At 38.7% G+C, this 18,127-nt stretch overlaps 1 protein-coding gene across 3 annotated transcripts in view; it reads left to right on the top strand.

Moving 5' to 3' along the window:
• Positions 1-18,127, top strand: part of PPP3CA (protein phosphatase 3 catalytic subunit alpha) — a 314,121-nt gene that overhangs the window by 267,306 nt on the left and 28,688 nt on the right. For all 3 annotated transcript variants that reach the window (XM_036340758.1, XM_036340768.1, XM_036340778.1), the window contains exons 9-10: positions 8,327-8,452; positions 10,708-10,782. In XM_036340758.1, coding sequence (XP_036196651.1) covers positions 8,327-8,452; positions 10,708-10,782 — 201 coding nt within the window. The remainder of the gene's footprint in view (positions 1-8,326; positions 8,453-10,707; positions 10,783-18,127) is intronic.

Genomic DNA, 18,127 nt, shown 5'->3' with positions numbered 1-18,127 from the left:
TCAAATAGTTCTTTTGTTACTAATACAAAACAATAAGATAACACCCCACCAAAATAATTAATTCCTTCATTTATTTAGCAAATATGTTTATTATTTAACCTAACGAATATTGGTAGAATTAAACACATAATGATTATTAAACCTAGGATAGTCTATGGATCTTTTGAATACAGAATTCATCAGGCAAGTAGAGGACATTTATGGCGGGAATGAAAAAAGGAAAGGAGTTAGAAGTCAGATTTTGAATTGGAAGAATTCTAAAGATTTTGTTCATAAATGCTAACTAAGAATGTGTACTATGAACACTATGCATATATGTGAATATACATATATATCTTTACAAAATCTTAAATGAAAATTGTACCCTAAAATTTTTATGGGAAAATACAGATTAAAAAAAAACCCACTATAGCTTCTCTCCCAGAATCAAAAACCTTTTCATGCAACGTATCAGCATAATCCTAAACCACTGCCAAAGGACATATGAATATATAGATCCCACCTGAAAAATTTTACCTATTGAGCCATCTGCCTCCTTCTGTAGGACTTTGCCAAAAAAACACAATGAGGCTAGTTTTTCTGCTAGGGTATCTGTGGGTCAAAGAATTGAAAATAAAAAAATATCCCAGGTTTATTGTGCATTTTATTTTCTATTTTTGCATTGATTGTAATGATTTCGGAGTGCCCCCATTTGCCTATCTCTCATCTTTGATTCTCTTCTGTCCCTGTGTCCCATCTTTTGAAGATGGGAATGGATGGTCAGTTGGAGATAGGAGATAAAAAATGTTAGTGGAAGGATGAGAAAGGGAATAAGATGTGTCATTTCCATTCTTTTGACGTCTCCTCTCCCCTATTTTAAAGCAGCCTAGAAGAACGGAGAATGCCCAAAGTGTGTTGGGTGCATTATGGTTACTAAAGTCATTCAGAAAAGGAGCTTTATATTCCCCTTGATACTCACTTCACCCACTTGGAATGTGTTGAGCTCATGGTTTGGTGAGCTGGTCAGTGCATCTTGTTATCAGTATTTTCACAACTTCCCTTAAATTAGAAGCTCTCCTTTGATCTTTCTATTTTTGCCACCTATTGCCCCGTCATGGGCTTCCCTGGTGATGGCAGTTGTAAACAAGATGTTGAGAAATGTTGTCAAGTTCTTATGAAATGTGTTTTGTGCCTCATCAAAATTTCAAATGTGGGGCCCTGACGGGATAGCTAGGTTGGTTGGAGCATTATATAAATACACCAAGGTTGCAGGTTTGATCCCTGGTCAGGGCACATACAAGAATCAACCAGTGAATGCATAAATAAGTAGGACAACAAATCGATGTTTGTCTCTCTCTCTCTCAAAAAAAAAAAAAAAATCAATAAAAATAATTTCAAATTTTACAGTAAGTGAAACCCCTTTAATTTACAGACTTAGATATGGTGCAGCAATTAGCGCACGGCTTGGTAGACAAAGGAATGGAATAAGATCTAGATTCTATTCCTTGGGTTTCACTATATTCAGGGGGCTTGGTTGTGTCGTTCGAAACAGTGGAGGCCCAGTGGCCCCTTCCAAGTAGGAGCAGGCCCTTGATCACTGACCGCATGTCTTCTACGTAAGCATCTCTGCGGTGCCTGCTGAGGGCTCTACAGGGACAATGAAATGATTGGACCAAGTAATGGTGTAACTTTAAGACCGTAATTTTGGCATCAGAGAACTGGCACGCAGGCCTCAAGATTCATGGGGATTAGTATTCTTTCCATTATACCAACTTTTCTTCTGACTGTTCCTCATACCTGCGGTACCACAGGAGAGCGTGTGTTTCAGTGCTGTCTGGCCTGCTCTACATTATGATTCGTGTGAGGCCTGTATGCATGTCACAGTTCCTCTCCAGGCCTCCGATACAATCATTAGATGACACTAATGGAATAGTGTGGAATAGAGGAGTTCCTTGCTGGGAGACTTTGTTCTGTTTTCTCTATTTCTCAGAGAAGTCTCAGGAGGTGGTCTCTAGTGATTCTTGAAGTACAACCATTTGTCTTATTTACAATGCACTTGAGATAAACATCTTTCAAGCAACTCAGAAAAGAGTGCATTGTTAGGGCTTCCATTAGGTTTTGTAATCCCAGTGACAGTCAAAGGCAGGGGGCAGGGGCAGAATATGTGGGAGGTGGAAGAGGAACTGTTAGCTGTGAATTTCGTGACTGTAGATATTTGGGATTGTTTGGTTTCATTTTTTTCATATATTTTTGTAATATACAAAACATCAGAATTCATGAATAACAGTAATTTGAGAAGTACTTTTGCATGGATATTTTATGTTGCTAAAGAAAAAAGAAGGCATATTGGTATACTTGCATTTTCAAATTTGTTTTTCTAAACGATAGTAAAATAAGAAAAAAGTTTCATTAATAGCCTCTAAAATTACTGAGAATATGCATCCATCATTGCACTAATGATAAGGTCTGTGTTCCAGAAGTTCATTAGCATCACTCAGACCTGGAAGAAGTCATAAGTTATCTAGACAAACCCATGTAGTTAGGTGAGGTCATTGAGGCCTAGAGACATTTAGTGACCTGGGTCTCCTGAGTAATTAGTGATAGAATCCATCTAGCCGTCTGGGCTCTTGGCCTTCCAGTTCAGTGCTCTTTTATAAAAAGATTACATGTGGAAGGAGAATCTGTGTCCACAGTTGGGTAGACATTGAATGATTTATGCAGTTAGGGGGAGAGTACCGTGGCGTGATGGGAAGACCATGGCTTTTAGATTCAGGCCCACACTGAGGTTTGCTGCTTCTCAAGTGTGGCCTCGGGCAAACAACCTCTCTGTTGACTTATTTTCAAAATGCAATTGATAAGAACACTTTTGAGGGATATTGTGATGATTTGTGATTGTTTGTAGAGAACCAAATATAGTGCCTGATTTATACTATAGCAGATGCTTAGTAAATGTAGCAACGGTTAAAATTTATTATTTCTGCTATTAATAAAACAGAATCTGAAAACAGTATCTATTTTGTTAGTAGGCACTCAGATAAATTGTGCTGAACAATGTCAAGTGAATAAACACTTTATCTCATCAGCTACCAAAAAAACTGTTTTAGCTTTTGGACAAGCCTTGCTCTCACTTGTGAATTTGTATCCTATTTTATTTTTCTCAAGCATGTATTTTGGCAAAAGCTAAAATATCTTTAATGATGACAACCATATTGAAAGTTAAATTAGTACAATGACTAGGACTAGAATTCATGCATTTATAATATATGAGAGACAGAGGGAAAGGTGGAAAAACAGTGAATTTGGTATCAGTAAAAGCTGAGCTTAAATATGAGTGAGATCTGCCAGTTGCTGGTTGCATGGCCTTGAGCAAGTCACTTCATTTCTCAGCCTCAATTCCTTAGTCTGTAACATAAGGGTAGTCATGCCCGCTCCTCAGATTTGTAGTAAGGATTAAATTACATATTCTACATAAAGCCTCTCCCATTCCTGCAGGGCACTATTAGTTACAACTCTTATTTTCTTTCCTCCTGCTGTAATGCTTACAAAAACTGGTAGAAACTTAGAGGGCAAATTATTCATCAAAAGACAACTTAGAACCTCAAAACATTCTTTGGAAGCTATGAGGATACTCACCTGCTATGAATATGCAGTATTCTGAAATAATAGAGACCTTGTACCATGGAGCCAGTGTTCAGGTAGCACTTAGCCAAAATAGGAAATACTTTATCTTTCCCATCTGGTGGATCAGAAGCATTGGTATGGTAATTTGCCAAGAGCTTTTCATTTTACATGTTTTGATACTATATGAGTATATCCCCTGGCCAAATGACATATGGCATAAATGCAAGCATTAATGTGAATAAAAAATGGGTTTACAAAAATATATGCAGAATTCAGAATTCCATGGGAAGAGGAGAGGAACTCCCTTCATACCGATATTGACTACACTATCTGAGGTTCTTACCCCAAAGTGTCTGTAATTCTGTTTCCTATAATTCTTCATTGGTCAGGAAGAACCATTATGCAAAGCAAAGACCTTACTGTTCTCAAGTGTGATTTTAGTTAACTACAGCTGCTGAATGAAAACTTCCATGAATGATTAGGCTGTCATACAATATATGTGGCATCCAAATCACAGAAAACTATCTATTCTCCCATTCTCTGCACTTAGCAAACCCACCAAGGAGATTGTATTAGTTCTGAACCACAGTTTAACAGCAGCATTGTCATTGATGAGCAGGGGTGAGCAGGTGGGCAAAAGGCTCTTGAAGCCATCTCATATGAGATAGGGTCAGAATAATTAGGAAGGATTTTCTTGAAAAAAATAGTAGGGGAAATATCAAGGTGCTTCTAGTCATCTATGCTGAAAAGGAAGAATGTGAAGCACAGAGAAATAGAAAATCTGTTGTATGGACCTTCTCCCTAAAGAAATAGAGAAATGTTAGGTATCTACATATATACATAGAATAGCTATGACCAAAATTGAATGATAAATGCAACATAAAAGTGTAAGTCAAGGGCTTTTAGAATTCTGAGGAAAGAAAGATTATATATCACCAGAAGAAATCAGAAAATATTTCATTGAAGGGATAGTGTTTGAATACCAAAGGTTGGGAAGAATTTGGATATTCAGCAGTTTCTAAGAAAGTATTCCAAAAAGGAGACATATGTAATGCCCTTTGTAATACTTTAAGCAATAAAAAAAAAAAAAAAGGAAAGTATTCCAGTTGGAAGAGCAAATGTAGAGTTATGAAAGCAATGTATGTTCAGAATATTGTCAAGTGCCCTGGGCAGTGTAGCTCATTTAGTTGGAGCACAGTCCTGTTCATCAAAAGGTGGTGGGTTCAATTCCCATCAGGGCATATACGTAGGTTGCAGGTTCAATCCCCAGTCAGGGAGCATAGGAGAGATCACCAATCAATCGCTCTCTTTTTCTCTCTCTCCCTCCCTCCCTCTCTCATCCTTCTGAAAAGGATGAACCATCCTCTCTCTGGAATCAATTTTTTAAAAAGATATATCGTATATAATAAAACCCTAATATGCTAAGTGTCCGGTCGTCCGGTTGTCCGCTCAACCAATCAAAGCATAATATGCTAATGATATGCTAAGGCAGCTCAACCACTCACTATGGCATGTCTGACCACCAGAGGGCAGACACTCCAACCAGTAGGTTAGCTTACTGCTGGGTCTGGCTGATCAGGACTGAGCAAGATGGGCCAGACATGCCCAGGAACCCTCCCGCGGTCCCTCCTTGGCTGGCCAACCCACTACATCCCTCCCCAGCCCTGATCGTGCACCAGTGGGGTCCTTCAGCCTGGCCTGCGCCCTCTCACAATCCTGGGCCCCTCAGAGGATGTTGGAGAGCCAGTTTCGGCCCAATCCCACAGGCCAGGCCAAGGGACTCCACTGGTGCACGAATTCGTGCAATGAGCCTCTATCCTATATAATAAAAGACTAATATGCAAATCAACTGAACGGTGGAATGATCGGTTGCTCTGATGCGCACTGACCACAGGGAGCAGACGCTCAATGCAGTAGCTGCCCCCTGGTGGTCAGTGTGCTCCCACAGGTGGAGTGCTGCTCAGCCAGAAGCTGGGCTCATGGTTGGCGAGCACAGCAGTGGTGGCGGGAGCCTCTCCCGCCTCCATGGCAGCACTAAGGATAGCGGGAAGCAAGCCTAAGCCAACAGTCGGACATCCCCCAAGGGCTCCCAGACTGTGAGAGCGTGCAGGCCAGGCTGAGGGATCCCCCCCACCTCCGGAGTTCACGAATGTTGTGCACGGGCCTCTAGTAATTAAATAAGAAGTGATATTAGTACAGATCGTAATGTAAAAGTTCAAACCCAGTAAACTTTAAGTAGCTCTTCAAAAACAGACTTGTAAGGGCTACCTTTGTTTTGATATCTATAATCACATGCTACAACATACCCTTATATAAAAGTCAGTCTAAAATTTTTTAAGTAATGAAATAATTAATTTTCCTATATTTCAGACCCCTAAACAAAAACAGAAAAACAGAAACAACAATGTATATGACATTATCTAGGATCTGTTCAATAATTTCCACTAATAAAATGTTGCTTATGCCATGATAGAATAATAAAAATGAAATTTTGTCTAAGTTCAGAATGGTATATGAGAATATGGTTCTTAATATTTTAAAAACTGTTATTCAGAAACAGAGGTATATTTGTTCTGTATTTTTCCTGAAGGCAGAAATAGGATCAGGGATTGGTATAAACACATTAAACTTAACTTGACAATTCCCCATAATCTAAAATTATCTATTCATAGAAGAGATGATACCATTAAACAGGTTGCTTTTTCTTCATTGAAAGTACTCACAGAGACCTGCTAATCCTGTATCAGGATTGCTAGAGAATGAATTTCTGGCCCTGGCCAGTGTGGCTCAGTTGGTTGGACATTGTCCCATGCACCAAAAGGTTCCCAGTTAGATTTCCAGTTAGGGCACATGGCCCTGGGTTTCCAGCTTGATCCACAGTAGGGGGTGGTCCAGGAGGGAGCTGATGATGTCATCTATGTTTCTCTCTCTCTCCTCCCTTCCTCTCTCTCTCTCTCTCAAAGAAAAAGAAAAAAAAACAGTTTAAAAAAAAAGAGAGTGAATTTCTGAATCTGGTTACAAGTGAGAGGCTGAAGATCTATATGTAAGAGCATATCCACCTATATCCAGAAAGTAGAGTGAGAAGACAGATTCATTTTTCTAAATTATGGGTGGTTCATCCTTTTCAGAAATCAAGGGTGGAGTCAGATACAGGCATATTATTTTATGCAGAATTCAATCCAAACTTTATTAACTCAAGAAGGCAATCTAATTTAAACTATTTTGTCCAAGTATTGTGAGTTCTACCAGGAAAAAGTATGCCTTGTAAAAAATAGAAATAAATTATATTATTAAATGATGTCAAACTGGCTTAGCTATGCCACTTTTATTAGTGTCATCAGTTATTAAGTAGGACCAGAATGTTCTTGGATTCGATTCCTGAAAGATATTTCATTAACTATTTTATATAAATACTAGAGGCCCAGTTCACAAAAATTTGTGCACTTGGGCAGGGGGGAAGTCCCTCAGCCCGCCCTGTGCCTCTCGCAGTCTGGTTACCACTCGGGGGATGACCACCTGCTGGCTTAGGCCTGCTCCCCAGGGGATTGGGCCTAAGCTGGCAATCAGACATCCCTCTGGCAGCCCGGCAGCCCTCGGGGGATGTCCACTTGCCAGCGGGGAGCAGACCTAAGCTGCAGTCGGATATCCTTAGCACTGTTGAGGAGGCAGGAGAGGCTCCCACCACCACCTCTGTACTGGCAGCCATCAGCCTGGCTTGTGGCTGAGAAGAGCTCCCCTATGTGGGAGCGCACTGACCACCAGCGGGCAGCTCCTGCATTGAGCGTCTGCCCCCTGGTGGTCAGTGTGTGTCATAGTGACCAGTTATTCCCAGTCTTTCTGCTGTTAGGGTCAGTTTGCATATTACCTTTTTACTATATAGGATAGAGGCCTGGTGCACAGGTGGGGGCCGGCTGGTTTGCCCTGAAGGGTGTCCCGGATCAGGGTGGGGGTCCCCCTTGGGTGCCTGGCTAGCCTGAGTGAGGGGCTGATGGTTGTTTGCAGGCTGGCCACACCCCCTTTAGGGTGGGGGTCCCCACTGGGGTGCCTGGCCAGTCTGGGTGAGGGGCTGAGGGCCGTTTCAGGCTGGCCGGCGACTGAAGCTCCCAGCCTCTCCTTTTTTTCTTTTTTTCTTTTTTATTCTGGGGTTTGTTTACCTTCTATAATTGAAACTTTGTTGCCATCACTGGAGCTCAAAGCCGGTTCCTTCTCGCTCCCAGCTCTGAGGCCACGGCCTGCTGAAAGCAGGTATCTGGGGTTTGTTTAGCTTCTATAATTGAAACTTTGTTGCTTACGAGCTCAGCACCAGGCCGCGGCAGGTGGGGAACCTTGGCTTCCTCCATCACTGGAGCAAGCAAGCCTCCTCCTAGCTTCAGCTGCATGGCTGCCGGCCGCCATTTTAGTTGGCAGTTAATTTGCATATCTCCCTGATTAGCCAATGGGAAGCATAGCAAAGGTACGGTCAATTACCCTTTTTGTCTTTTATTAGATAGGATTTTCCAAATTACAATGCCATTTCATATTTAATATTCATATATTATGCAGTCACCCATTACACCAAGTGAAGTTCAGATCCAAAAGTACTGTAACATTAATGATTAATTAAACTAATTGCCTTGGTGTTTTGGAACTTAAGTCAAATAGTTGAATTGTCTTGATCAACCCAAACATGTGGAGAAGCAGATATATGTGCTTGTGAATCTAATATCACTCTTTTTGTCATTTTCAGCTGCAGTATTGAAGTATGAGAACAACGTCATGAATATCAGGCAATTCAACTGTTCTCCTCATCCATACTGGCTTCCAAATTTCATGGATGTTTTCACTTGGTCTCTGCCATTTGTTGGGGAAAAAGGTGGGTTGTGGATCCTAAAATGCTTAATGGAATGGCGTAGAAAGGAGAAGAGATGGGGCTATTTTACTATGAAACACTTCAGTCTAACCCAGCAATTTTCAACTGGTTTGCTGCAAGAATTTTTTTAAAAATGCAATACTGGACTATTTAGTCATGGTCACTGTCCCCTTTTCCCTTACATTGTCAAATAAAAAAGATGACAACAGCCAACACAACAATAACCATCCAATGTGAATGAATCAAAATTATACCTTTTTTTTTTGTCACATCAGTAAAAGGTATATTTTTTGGTGAGCTGCAGAATTGTAGCAATTAATTTATGTGTGCCATGAGATGATAAAAGGTTGCAAATCACTGATTTAACCAATAAAACTGACAAATTGCACCATGAGAGAGATGATTTGAAAGTGTCAGTGAGTATCCTATTAAACAAATATAATGAATGAAGGGGCAACAAAATAAATAGGAGATAGTAGGAGAATTAATAATCGCAGAATAATAGAACTCAGAAATAACAGAAATCCTGTTTTAACGGGCTTCAAGTCATAATGACTGTCTTTTAAAAATCTTGTTATATTATAATTTAAAAGTACTATTTTATTTTACAAACTAGTCATCAAATATAAAGGTTATCATGGCAATGCTTTCCTCACATTTCTAATATAAAAAGGAATCATTGTATCTTTGCCAGTGTGGCTCAATGGTTGGGCATTGATCCATGAACACAGCGGGTCATGATTTGATTTCAGGTCAGGGTACATACATGGGTTGCGGACTTGATCCTTAGTAGAGACATGCAGGAAGCAGCTGATCAATGATTCTCTCTCATCGTTGATGTTTCTGTCACTCTCTCCCTCTCTCTGAAATTAATAAAAACATATTTAAAAGAGAATCATTGTGTAATAGTGATTAATGACTATAGTATTTTGAAGGACTACAATACAACAACAAAATAGCTTATTAAAAATATAGTGGCTATTGTGTTACAAGGTGAGACAAATTTACATTTAAAAAGTTGTCTATTAACCTGCCCCAGTTTTCCACAATTGGCTGGCCTTCCTTCCTTCCTTCCTTCCTTCCTTCCTTCCTTCCTTCCTTCCTTCCTTTCTTCCTTCCTTCCTTCCTTTTTTTCCTTCCTACCTTCTTTCCTTCCTTTCCCCTTTCTTTTTATGTTTTGACCTAAACCTAAGCAAAAATTTTGAGGCAAGGCTGCAGCCCTTGAACTTGAGCTTTAAATTCAGGAGGCCTAGTGGTGATATACTGACTCATTCTTTATGTATCATCTTTTTACATCATGATAGAATACAGCCTAATTTTAAGAAATGTTCAGTGTACATAGCTTGCACATCAATGTAAAAGTGCTGCAATACAAAATTTCTGTGTATAATACTTTTATATAATCTATTTACTCAACGAAATTTCTTATTAAACTTACCTAACCTTTATTTTTAAAGTATTTTTTATAATAAAACTAGAGGTCCCTGTGGAATCTGGCTGAAACTGGCTCTCCAACATCCCCTGGGGGGGTCCCAGATTGCGAGAGGGTGCAGGCCAGGCTGAGGGACCCCTCTGGTGCGCGCTCAGGGCTGGGGAGAGATGCAGGAGGTTGGCCAGCTGGGAAAGGACCGCGGGAGGGCTCCTGGGCATGTCCGGCCTGTCTCGCTCAGTCCCGATCGGCTGGACCCCAGCAGCAAGCTAACCCACCGATCGGAGGATCTGCCCCCTGGTGGTCAATGCACATCATAACGAGCGGCTGAGCTACCTTAGCATATCATTAGCATATTACGCTTTGATTGGTTGAACTGCTGACCAGACAACCAGACATTTAGAATATTACACTTTTATTATATAGGACTTAACAATATCTACATTTAAATAGTTTATTAAGGAATCAACAAATTTTATTAAACACAAAACACATGCCTGTCATAACCTGATCTAGATCTAGATCTCACTATACACATAAATAAAAATTCAAAAGTAACCTCCTTCATAAATTTGTAGTATTTTCACATCCACATATTTTATTTCTCTATTGTCTGCTGACCTGTAGCCAGTAAGCCTTACTATTAGATTTTGTAGGCATGAACTAATAATATTAGACCTGGGTTTTATAGAAACTACTGTGCAAGAGATTCTATATACAAACTAGGTAAGAAATGTTATTGCTAAGCTTGCTCATTAAAAATGCCTGAGTAATAATTAAGGTTATAATAGAAAAATCTGGACTTCTTTCTTTTTTTTTTTCTTTTTAGTGACTGAGATGCTGGTAAATGTCCTAAACATCTGCTCAGATGATGAACTAGGGTCGGAAGAGGATGGATTTGATGGTAAGAGGCTTGAGCCTTTGTGCTAGTGTATTTGCCAGAAAAGTCAGATGGCTTCTCTTAGCTAAACCTGTGAATGAATTTCTAAGATTTGGATTTTTTTAAAAACATAATGTACTATTGAAAATGAAAGATTATAATTTTTATTTGCTTTGAAAAACATAAGAAATGAAAAACCTGAGAGAATTGTCCCATTACCCTGAAAACATTGTTGAAGTGGTGAACTATTTTAAAAACCATCTTTTGGCCCCTCATATTACTAAGTAACTTCTTTTTGACTGCTTGATTAAAAGAAAAAAAGTAATCCTTTATTTTCTAGCAGATGTTACCATTTACTGGGTAAATTTTAAAAGTGCCCTTTAAGTGAAGTTGCTCCTATCAATTGTTCAAATTTTGATGGCTATGATAAAAGAAGAAATTTATATGTTAATATACTGGTATTAGTCAATCCCAATATTTTTATATCTGTAATAAGTAATGAATAAGCTAAAAGGTTTTAAAATTATTGTTGTTCTTTAAGATGCTATTTGTATTTAATCACCCTCAAAAATTATGCTTTCTCTATAAAAGACAAGGATTGATGAGGGTAAAGATGGAGAGAAAAATTACTCTGGTCCTTGCAAAAAGCACCCCCAAATCAATGAAAAATAGCAAAAAAATGTAGTTAGAAGAGGAAAGTGCAAGAACACACATTACTTCCATAAACATTTAATAAGAACACACTCTGCGTGGGGCATTCAGGGTTCCAAGAGTCCCATGAACTGATGAAATTGCATTCTGCTTAGAGCGAAAGGTAAGTAAACAGATTATATCAATAACATAAGGCAAATTATAAAATAAGGGATGAAGGTGGCAGGGGGAATATATAGATAATGAGGCAAGTTTAAATTTATAAAATCTCTACCTTTAAATGCTGTACTTAGGTAAAATGAAAAGAGAAAGTGGCCCTTTCAGAAAATTATACCTGAACAGCATGAGTTAATGTTCACTCTGGTTTAATACAGGTCCCATCTATATATGCAAAATACCTAATGCTGCAGGCAAATGTAAAATAAAAGTGTTTGCTCACTCGTATAAAAAGAGTCTATACGCTTAGGTAAATTTATATACTTAGGTAAATGTACAATTATCTCTACCATCTCATAGTTTTTCTCCTTCTATAGCTTCTCTTTTCTTCATTACTTGTCTCCATAGACTGTTCTGTAGTCACATATCACATGGCAAGGGATGTACAATATAAGGAAGGAGAGGAAAAATATATAGGGTGTCCCAAAAAATGTACACAAACTTTAACAGCTGATAACTCACTTAATTTTGAAAATGAACTGTATGTTAATAAACACTAACTTTATAATCATTTGAAGTGTGTATATACATTTTTGGGGACACCCTGTACATATACAGACTTTAATAGGTTAAAATTACCTAAAGAATTGTTGTAAAAACTTAAGTAAATGCAGTTATATATTTTGAAATATTCCAGAGATCAGTGGCTATTTTATGCTTTATCCAGATTCTAGATGTTTCATATGTTACAGCCACAGTTTGCTGCTGTTAACTTTTCAGGGATACTGATATCATTTTATAGATAATATTTCCATGATGGCATAAACTTTTTTCCTAAAGGAAGGATCCTAACCTGGTGAAATCTAAATCTCAAAAGTCAATAAACATTTTTCAATGGATGCCTTTCACTGTGTCCCTTTTATTCCTCGAAAGAAAGATTAATTAGCATTAATACAGTGGATAATATTTCTTTGTTAACAAATCTCTATTATAGTCAAGTTCGTTGGCCAATAATTATAATAAAGACAATATAACTAAAATGTAACGTATCGTATAGAATAACTACCTGCATAGGCTTGTAATTTACATTAATCCATTAGCTCAGTAAATATATATTGAGGACCTATTAGTGCCAATTTCATTATTACAGGTAGATGTTCCTACACAGTTAAATATTACCAAGACTTGGTATTTACTTCATTTAAAGTGAATTATAACCCACCTTCTCAGTCACTTATGTGAAAGGGTATATTTTGACTTGCTCTGCTTTAAAATAATTCGTTCCATTCAATGTGCTCTGCCTATCAGCACTTGCTTTATAAATAGCCTGTTAATTTCAGTTATAGGAGAGAAGGCCCTTTTCAACGTATTTTGAAGAATGTTTTCTTTCTAAGCAGACCACTGAACATGATATCTTAGCTCAAATCTCATAAATATTTCCTCTTAGAAAAAAAAATTAAAATATTAACTAAAAGTATGTCTAATTAGGATATTACACATTTCGAAGTAAACCACCAGCAATGTTCTCTAGTACTTAATTTAACATGATACAAAAACTGTGGATTTCTTCAAAGGTGCTTAGAGAGCAACTGATTCTTTTTGGAACTGCAGTTTCTTGAAGTTTCTTTTTCTCTCTTTTTTTGGTAATATTATTTTCAACCTTAGGATAAAGTTTGCCCCTCCTTAATGCAGCCTACAGTCTCTCTTTCTGGGGCCTGGTTCTGTGCTGTCTATAGGGCCCCTGGGCTTATTGGCTACAGAGGTGAAAACATGAATCAGAAGACATCAATAGGCTTAATTAAAGCTCTTCCTTCAACTGCTTTATATTCTAAAGGTGGGTGGAAGGGGGATCTCTTCATGAGTCATTTCTCTAGGCCTTCTCAATATTTTTTGCTCCATATCCAATGCCAACTGAAAAGTCAAAGGTGGTGAGGTGCCTTTGCAATCCATGACTATCTTTTTATTTTTAGTGTGTATAAAACATATAGAAAATAGAGGTTCTTTTCATTTACTTGAGGAACTGTTACTGGACAGCCCCCTGAGTCAGAGGGGTGTCTGTCCCTTCCTGGGCTCTTGTCAGTGCCATAAGAAAGATTTCAAATGAGTGACAGATAGCTGTGTTGAATCTAAGCAAGGGAAGTTATTCATAATACACTTGGCATAAAGCATAAGCTGGCAACTCAGCTAATCTGAGTGCACACCTCGAGAAGGTTCAAGGGGTTTTATACCCTTCTTCCTGTAGATTTCAAAGCTTCCCTGCCAGATATCTTACATAGCAGACTAAGTTTCAACATCCCCTTCTACATTGTTGTGGCTTATCTGGGAATGTTTGTACATTCACCTGGTCATCTTATTTGGCAAGTCTTAAGAAGGCGTACTTCTTTGTTTAGCCCATAAGATAAAACTCACCCTTTTTCCCCGCTTCCCCAAGATGGCTATATTTTGGCTGGCACAAATGGCATGAAATGGGTCTTTGTTCTCTATTTTCCCAAGCCAGGGTGATTTAAGTTATGTGTTCTCTGGTTAGGGAGGAGAGGTATAAACCATTTGCTTTCAAGTGTCCTTATTTGGGGAAGATAAGATCTTATGATTCACAGAGAGGCTGTAAGCTGCCCAAACTGTTTGGCCTTGTTTAATTTTCTTATCTCAGTTTCCGCATTCCACTTGCTTAGGAATTTTCCTAGGTTCTTACTATCATGCCCCAGAATGAAAGGTATGGGATTAATTTTGCTCTTTTCCTACAGGTTCTGTCAACTTTTTTTTTACCATTTAATGATGATGATAGTGGCTAACATGTATTACCTCTTTACTCTTTTGACCTTTTTGACCAACAAAAATTTACAATTAACTGTCATTTATATCAATGATAGAGATAGATATATAGATATAGATATAGATATATGATATATGATACTAGAGACCCGGTGCATGAAATTCATGCACTTGGGGGAGGGGGGGAAGGGTCCCCTCGGCCCGACCTGCACCCACTTGCAGTCCAGGAGCCCTCAGGGGATGTCCAACTGCCAGCTTAGTCCCATTCCTTAGTGCTGCCACCAAGGCAAAAGAGGCTTCCGCCGCCACTGCTGTGCTCGCCAGCCATGAGCCCGGCTCTGGCTGAGCAGCGCTCCCCATGTGTGAGCACACTGACCACCAGGAGGAAGTTCCTGCATTGAGCATCTGCCCCCTAGTGGTCAGTGTGTGTCATAGCAACTGGTTGTTCCACCATTCAGTTGATTTGAATATTAGCCTTTTATTATATAGGATAGATACGAGGTGGTTAATATTATCTTTAATCCTAAAAACAACCTGTTGTTATGGATACTGATGATCCCTGTTTTACATGTGAAGTGATTAGGCCCTGGTAAGGTGAAGTGAAAACCTAACGTCTCACAGCCAGTGAAGTAAGAGAGCTTGGACCCAAACTAGTGTCTGCCTGGCTCTCAGGCTCTCGAACTCACCACCTGATGACAGTGCTTGAAATTGTTCCCTTTGAAACAGCATGATGCTTTTTTTCTTTAACAAAACAACACATAACTAAACATAATTAATATACTTCAGTTTGTTCTGTTAAATATACTGTCAAATAAAGAAATAGATTTTTTGCACTATCATTTGGCCATGAAAGTCAATTAAACTGCAAGTAAAAGAGTTTCATTCTATTTCTTAAACCATGGTTTACTCCAAGAAGTTATGTTTCATGATGTTAAACATTTTGGTGTATCTGAGCAGACAAAAAGACCTCTGGCTCCCCTAGGCTTCTGCTGCATAGAAATCACATCTGCATCTCTCTTGCTCAGCTTCTGCCTTACAAAATAAAGGAGATTGATAGCCTATCTGGAAAAAGGTTGCTGTTTCCAATTGGTCTGTGGTTCTTTGATGTTGAAAATAAAGTACAAAACTGGTATTATCTTGTGAAGTTTTGAAGCAGTTTAATGCCAATGCCTGTCTTCTGAGTATCTAATTTATATGTATTGGAGTCTTTGTTTCCTGTTTCCGCTTCTGATTTTGGATGATGATATGATAATCTGGTTTTAATTTGGGGTTGGTATTCACCAGAACATTTAGAGAAGGAAGATATCCAAGTACATGTATCTCATTTGGTAGTCGATTCTCATTCATGAAGAGGACTCATTTCAGACCAAGGATTAGTAGGTGATCCCTAAGTCGAGAGGAAGAGGGGTTGAAGGTGAGGAGGAAGCCGACAGAAACCAAGCAATCTGCATCGCAGAGATATAATAAGGGAGTCTGGAGCACTCGTAAGCATTAGAAGCCTAATGACAGTTTGAGGAGTTAGAAATATTCATTTGGAACTTTCTTTTAGGTCCTGAAGTCTTAGACTCTTAGATCAGTTTTTATACGTATGTACAAATTATATTTGAGACTATGATGTATGATAAGTCTGGCTAAAGACTTCTGGAGGTGAAACAGGAATCCTTTAGAACAAGAAAGAAAAATAATAATAAAACAAATAAATATCCAGCCAAATGTAGTTTCAGCTGTGCTGGACAGACTAATATTAAATTAGAATTTATGTCTCCACTTTCATCTAAAGAGCAAGCCACATGGTGGAACTCTTACCCAGTAGCCATATTTTTGCCTTATCCTAATGTTAACCACAGGCAAGTCACTGAATATCGGATCAGAGCAGTTTTTTGCATGTCTTTCAGAAACCATCAAAATTGTATACAAGAAAATTATCTCCCATCATCTGCTTTGAATTATTAGATACTTGTTCATATCTAATATCACGGTTCCAGAGTGTCTCCCCACTTCGTTCTGTCTAGCTTTTAAAAGTTACCTACACAGAACTTTGTTTAAAAGTGCAAAGTTGGGAATTAGTGGGACTACCATGGCATCTTATTGGTCCTTGAGGAATACCTCCATAAAGAGGGGTTGGTTATGTCACTTTCTATCAAAACTGTATTTATTTTCCATGTTGAATGTTTGACATGAATTTCATCCTTTTTTGTTTGTTTACAGATGAGGGGAGGGATAAGGTAAAAGGGGAGCAGTCTATAAAAAGTATTTACTACTGTTTTTCACATTTTATTTTTCAATTGCAGTTTGCATTCAACATTATTTTGTATTAGTTTCAGGTGTGCAGCATAGGAAGTTCATCTTCCATCTCGTCTGCTCTGTGCATCTGGCAGCACCTGTACTTAGTGCCATTAGCTTAGGGCTTTCCTTGGGGCCATAATTACTGTCACTTCTGAGTGACTTATTTTAGCATTCTGTATTTCAGGTTCCCAATCTGAAAACAAAAATGTTGTGTATCCTATAATAATTGACATTTGGGGATAAAATAGCAACTTTTAATATAAAAAAATAGAAGCATATAGACATAAAAAAAGAGAGCGAGAGCTATGAGGAGCTTGGTAGCAACCTGATTCTTGTTCTGTCAGCACCGAAGGGTAAGCCACAGTTGGTAAGCGGAGGAGTAACATAATAAAAGCAGTATTTGAGAAAAAGCAAGTGCTTTTTCTAAGCTTAGAAAATGAACCGAGGATAAGTGGGATATAATTTGGGAACTTAATAAAGTATCTGAAAATTTAGGCGATTAGACCTGAGCAATAAAGCCCAGCCAGCATGGCTCAGTGGTTGAGCACTGACCTATAAACCAGGAGGTCACGGTTCTATTCCTGGTCAGAGCACATGCTCCGGTTGCGGGTTCGATCCCCAGTGTGGGGCATGCAGGAGGCGCCAATCTATGATACTCTCTCATCATTGATGTTTCTATCTCACTCTCTCCCTCTCCCTTCCTCTCTGAAATCAATTAAAAAATATATTTAAGAATAAAATAAGAGGAGTTATTCCAAAGAGCTGTCCAAGGCCTGAACAACTATAGCATCAGTGGAGCACAGGAAACAAAAGTTGAGTTGGATGGTTCGGCCTAGGTGCCCCTCAGGATGAGAACACTTATGGAAAAACTCATCAGTCTCCGGAGAAAGAAAGATGAATTCAGCCACAGACATGAGTTTGAGTGAAAATGACACATATAATTCGGGAGAGGTCCAGGCAGGACTTGGCCATGGAGTCCTGGAAATTGGGAACAAAATCCAGGCTTATGACAGAGGTTTGGAATTAAAAGCTGCAATTGAATCCATTAAGAATGAAATAGGCCTCCAAAGTTGCTGATGTGGAAGGAAATGTCAGAAAATTGAGGGCTGAGCCTAAGGTTAACCCTTCTGCAGAAGCTGGAGAAGGAAAATCCGTAAGTGAAGGAGAAAGAGTGACCCGGGGGAGAGCACAAGAACTAGGGCTGGTGCAGCAAGTTCAGGCAGCAGCTGTTTAAAACTGTATGCGCCAAATGCAGAAACGTAGTGTGAGGGAAATCGGGCCAGTAAATAAAATAGTAGGATATAACTTTGGCTGCCAGATAGCAGATTATTAAAAAGAGGCAAACAGTAATATTTATTTTATTGTTATAATAGCTAAAAAAGAAAATGGAAATTATTGAAAAGAGGCCAAAAAAATAAAACATTTAGAGTATTTCAATTTTATTTTTTTTTAATATATTTTATTGATTTTTTTTTACAGAGTGGAAGGAAGAGGGATAGAGAAT

Source organism: Myotis myotis, unplaced genomic scaffold (assembly GCF_014108235.1).
Source record: "Myotis myotis isolate mMyoMyo1 unplaced genomic scaffold, mMyoMyo1.p scaffold_m19_p_1, whole genome shotgun sequence".
Classification (NCBI taxonomy): domain Eukaryota; kingdom Metazoa; phylum Chordata; class Mammalia; order Chiroptera; family Vespertilionidae; genus Myotis; species Myotis myotis.
The sequence above is the reverse complement of the archived record's forward strand: the minus strand, read 5'-3'. Positions and strand labels throughout refer to the sequence as shown.